We start from the raw sequence: 4,089 nt of genomic DNA, 5'->3' as shown, positions 1-4,089 counted from the left end.
TTTTTTTTTTTTTTTTTTTTTTCTCCATGTCGGTTCAGGATGTGGTTGAATTGGTCCAATCCGACTCAAACCATATACTACCAATCAATTTGCAATTCAGACCGGGATTTGTTAATTATAATTATAATCTCCATTAGACAATAGAGACCTGATGAGAAATCAGGGTAGAAATTGCGGCTAAACATTTTTTTTATCTATATTATTAAAAATAATGTTTTGGTTTTAAGGATTATAAAGATTATTATTATATGCGTTTAATTAGTTTTGCAATTAGATGACCAAACAACATTTATTAGCTGAGATTATGGAACATGATCAGCAGTATGAATAAAGTAGTTGGAAAATGTGAAAGAGTTCGGTCTGGGTCGAATTCAAGCGTCAATTGTGTGTCGCTGTGTCAGATCTCCTTTATCACAAGCCACCCCGCTCAAAAACCTCCACAGCTACCACTCACTCTGAGATATCTTGAATTCACACCAAAAATGGTGTCTTTGCTAGCTTCTTCTCTTACATCATGCTCAAGCCCTGGTCTCGATATCCTCTCATCTCTTGTGCGGACGTCATTCTCCAGGAAACACCGAGCAGCTTCTGTGGCTGTGGTGGTGGTGGCAACATCTTCCAAAGATGAATCTTGTCAGAAACCCACCAAATTCGTCACCTTTCTCGGCAAAGGCGGCTCCGGCAAGACCACCGCCTCTGTTTTCGCCGCTCAGGTCATTAAAACAACCATTCTTCTAATTCCTTTCTTTTTGCATTCATGGAACCTGTAATGCTAGAATTCATCGAATGTCTTTTAGCTGAAAGATCGAAGCTTTCAGATGTTTTGTTGCAATCTGAAACTGTCGTCAGTATAAAGTGTTGTTACTAACTAATAACTAATTCAAATGCCTTTTGCTCAATAGCATTACGCATTGGCTGGGCTCAGTACATGCCTTGTGGTACAGAGTCAAGACCCTTCTGCTGATTTCCTCCTCGGAACCAACATTGGCGCTTCTCCTACCTTAATCAACGACAATCTCTCCGTTATTAGGCTCGAAACAACTAAAGTATGTCCCTCTTTTATGTCTGGTAATAAATTTTTAAACATTACTTAACAACCGTTCATGGAAAACACACAATGCAGATGCTACTAGAACCTCTCAAACAGCTGAAGCAAGCAGACGCTCGACTTAACATGACCCAAGGGGTTCTTGAAGGGGTAGGTATGTGATGAACACAGCTTCATATCTGCTAGTGTTAAGAAAGAATTGTTGGGATTTTAAAGTCCTCTTTGTGAAGTAGGTAGTTGGAGAAGAGCTAGGAGTGCTTCCAGGGATGGACTCCATCTTCTCAATGCTTGAACTCGAGAGGCTCGTTGGTTTCTTCAGGCAAGCAACCCGAAAGAACCACAAGGGAAAGGCTTTTGACGTTATAGTTTACGATGGTATCAGCACTGAGGAGACTCTTCGGATGATAGGTTTAAGCAGTAAAACAAGGTCTCCTTTGAACTGTTCTGTGTGTTTCTTTGCTTTCTTGCAACTTTTATTTAAGTAGTATATGGGATTTGTTGGCAGATTGTATATGAAATACCTGAGGAGTCTGGCTGAGAAGACTGATCTTGGGAGGCTAACAAGTCCTTCCATCATGAGATTTGTTGATGAGTCGATGAACATAAGCGGCAACAAGTCGCCTTTCGATGGTCAGACAAGTGCTGCCATGTGGGATACTTTGGAACGTTTCTTGGAGGTATCTCTATTTGTTCCATAACTCAGCTCCTTCAACAAATTTATCTCTGAGGTTACTTGTGGATCTTTTTATAGACTGGAGCTTCAACGTTGAGAGATCCGGACAGATTCAGGAGCTTTCTTGTAATGGATCCAAACAATCCCATGTCTGTTAAATCAGCATTACGTTATTGGGGCTGTACAATACAAGCAGGATCTCATGCTTCTGCAGCTTTTGCTATATCTTCTTCTGAGTCGAACAAAATCACACGAGAGGAGTTTGTGCCGCTGCCTTTTGCTTCCGCATCAGTTCCATTTACTAGGAACGGTCTGGACTGGGACAAGATTCTGCTGGACCAAGCGAATTCTAGTGTAAGGGAAGTTCTTTCTGGAACAGTTAGCTTGACACCACCAGTAACGTTTGATACAGCTAAGAAGTCAGTGACTCTGTTCATGCCAGGGTTTGAAAAATCAGAAATCAAACTGTACCAGGTAAAGAAAAAGAACATCTCATATCTCAGTTTGGACTCTCTTTGATTAACTGAAACGTATCTTTGCTTTTGATGAAACTGCAGTACAGAGGAGGCTCAGAGCTATTGATAGAAGCTGGGGACCAAAGAAGAGTGATTCGTTTACCGTCTCAGATTCAAGGAAAAGTTGGAGGAGCCAAGTTTTTCGACAGAAGTCTAACCATCACAATGCGTTAATACATAACTAATTTGTACACCAGAGAGATGTGTAGTTATTAATACAAAAACAATTTTTTTTTTTAAACTCAAGAAGTCAAACATTTGGGACGGTCTTGAGATGAATAAACGAGTTTCTCATTACCAGAATGGCCACTCTGATACTTCGGCAAAATAGCAGCTGTTATGACAACGCCACTGAGCAGAACCAAGCCGAGACCAAGACCGTTGACGACCGTTGATTCATGACAGCGTCTTGGGACGTTTTTGTTGGTCTGAAGGAAAGTTAGCTTTTCAAGTAGTCCGGTCTCGGCGGTGGCGATGGCTAGACCGTAGGTGTAGAGTCCGAGGAAGACGTGCCATGGAAGAAACGTGGTTCTTGTTGTCCGTACTTCTCCTCTATGCCAGAAGCTCATGAACCCAGTCACCCACTGCAAGACGAACAGCATTACTATTAAAACATTAGAGGCATTTTCGTAATAATTCATAACCTAAGAACTCCGGATCAAACCCCACAACTATTAAAACGAACTATTTACACCTTTAAAGAGTCTGCCACGTGTCATAGTGAACTTAGCGTAGAGACTGAAGTGACAATAATGGATGGTCCTATCTGTTTAATAATTAATTAAAGGGAATCTTGTCAGTTTTCCGTAACAATTAGAAACTAATCCCAAGTGGGTACTCAGTTTCTTCCTTAAGTCATTCTTTACATTATTGATTGAAATTATTATTTTTTTTTTTAAAAGGAAAAATAATAATGACAGCAACGGGTAATCCAACCTTTTGAAATAATTTTTTTTTAAAAGAAAGCATCTAGTCTTTCAATTTTTTTATAGATTTGATAATGCATCAAAAATGTCAGATGATTAATATAATAATTGAATAAAATTAATAATGTTGGTGAGAAAAAAAAAAAAAAAAAGGGACGGACCTGAGCAGCGAAGAGAGAAACAGAGAGTAGACCCATCCAAGAATGGAGGCTGTAGAAGTTTGAGAAAACTCCAGATTGATATTGGAACTTTGTCCATATCCCAAACACAGCAGAGACCAATGCCATCCCTTGCAGCCATAGATGAACTGCTTTCTTCGTTTTTCTTGAACCAGGCAACCATCTGTGTATCAGAATCGCTGCATTAATCAAATAAATTATTCAAGATAAGAGATGAAATCTTCAAAAGGATATGAAGAGAGAGAGGGATCGCTACTACCTTCTCCACTTACAAGAATGAAGCCAATTACCATCAGCAGAGGATGAAGAGTCTACAATAAGACAAACTTGATTAGAGAGTGATCCAGTTGAAATCAACAAGGAGTGTGAGAAATTACAGAGTATGTGAGGCCTTGATGAGGGACGAGCAAGAGAGCCCAGTAGACAACCAAAACCGCGATTACTAAACCCGAGAGTCTCGCAAACAAGACAAGTGAAGCACTTCCCATTCTATTATCTCTCTTCAAAATTGACTACAGTGTGAGTACGCTCCCAGACTTTAAAATTGCCGACAAAGTGATGCTTTCAATTATTACAAAAAGACATTATGGATCTATGCATATGGACCTCTCTCTTTATCTCCTTGTACGGCCCATTTTATCTAAGGCTGCTAAGTACTCTCAAAGTCAAAATGTTGACTTTCTTTCAATTTCTTGAAGGCAAGAAGCTTGAGAAACAAAAGAAAATGTCACTGAATACTGGTATTACG

At 39.7% G+C, this 4,089-nt stretch overlaps 2 protein-coding genes across 2 annotated transcripts; one reads left to right on the top strand and one right to left on the bottom strand.

Moving 5' to 3' along the window:
* The first annotated feature begins 329 nt into the window (after positions 1–329).
* Positions 330–2,472, top strand: LOC106328157 (uncharacterized protein At1g26090, chloroplastic). The gene is made up of 7 exons (XM_013766540.1): positions 330–713; positions 903–1,046; positions 1,124–1,198; positions 1,282–1,475; positions 1,554–1,725; positions 1,800–2,195; positions 2,279–2,472. The coding sequence occupies exons 1-7, from the start codon at positions 483–485 to the stop codon at positions 2,408–2,410; spliced, it is 1,344 nt and encodes a 447-aa protein (XP_013621994.1). The 5' UTR covers positions 330–482; the 3' UTR covers positions 2,411–2,472.
* Positions 2,371–3,915, bottom strand: LOC106328158 (probable transmembrane ascorbate ferrireductase 4). Its single transcript, XM_013766541.1, has 4 exons — positions 3,719–3,915; positions 3,601–3,652; positions 3,324–3,520; positions 2,371–2,820 (listed from the first exon to the last, which is right to left on the bottom strand). Exons 1-4 carry the CDS (start codon positions 3,827–3,829, stop codon positions 2,479–2,481), a joined length of 702 nt encoding a protein of 233 aa, XP_013621995.1. The 5' UTR covers positions 3,830–3,915; the 3' UTR covers positions 2,371–2,478.
* Between the last annotated feature and the right edge of the window lie 174 nt (positions 3,916–4,089).

Source organism: Brassica oleracea, chromosome C3 (genome assembly GCF_000695525.1).
Source record: "Brassica oleracea var. oleracea cultivar TO1000 chromosome C3, BOL, whole genome shotgun sequence".
NCBI lineage: Eukaryota > Viridiplantae > Streptophyta > Magnoliopsida > Brassicales > Brassicaceae > Brassica > Brassica oleracea.
Note: the sequence above shows the minus strand (reverse complement) of the source record. Positions and strands in the feature narration are given on the sequence as shown.

Excerpts from the sequence above, each read along its gene's own strand:
- LOC106328157 (XM_013766540.1), top strand. The coding sequence starts at position 483 with ATGGTGTCTTTGCTAGCTTCTTCTCTTACATCATGCTCAAGCCCTGGT. Across the intron at positions 1,476-1,553 it reads GGTTTAAGCAGTAAAACAAG|ATTGTATATGAAATACCTGA; the intron begins GTCTCCTTTGAA and ends ATTTGTTGGCAG. Across the intron at positions 2,196-2,278 it reads CAGAAATCAAACTGTACCAG|TACAGAGGAGGCTCAGAGCT; the intron begins GTAAAGAAAAAG and ends ATGAAACTGCAG.
- LOC106328158 (XM_013766541.1), bottom strand. The coding sequence starts at position 3,829 with ATGGGAAGTGCTTCACTTGTCTTGTTTGCGAGACTCTCGGGTTTAGTA. Across the intron at positions 3,521-3,600 it reads CATTCTTGTAAGTGGAGAAG|CGATTCTGATACACAGATGG; the intron begins GTAGTAGCGATC and ends TGATTAATGCAG. Across the intron at positions 2,821-3,323 it reads TTTCTCTCTTCGCTGCTCAG|TGGGTGACTGGGTTCATGAG; the intron begins GTCCGTCCCTTT and ends TTCGTCTTGCAG.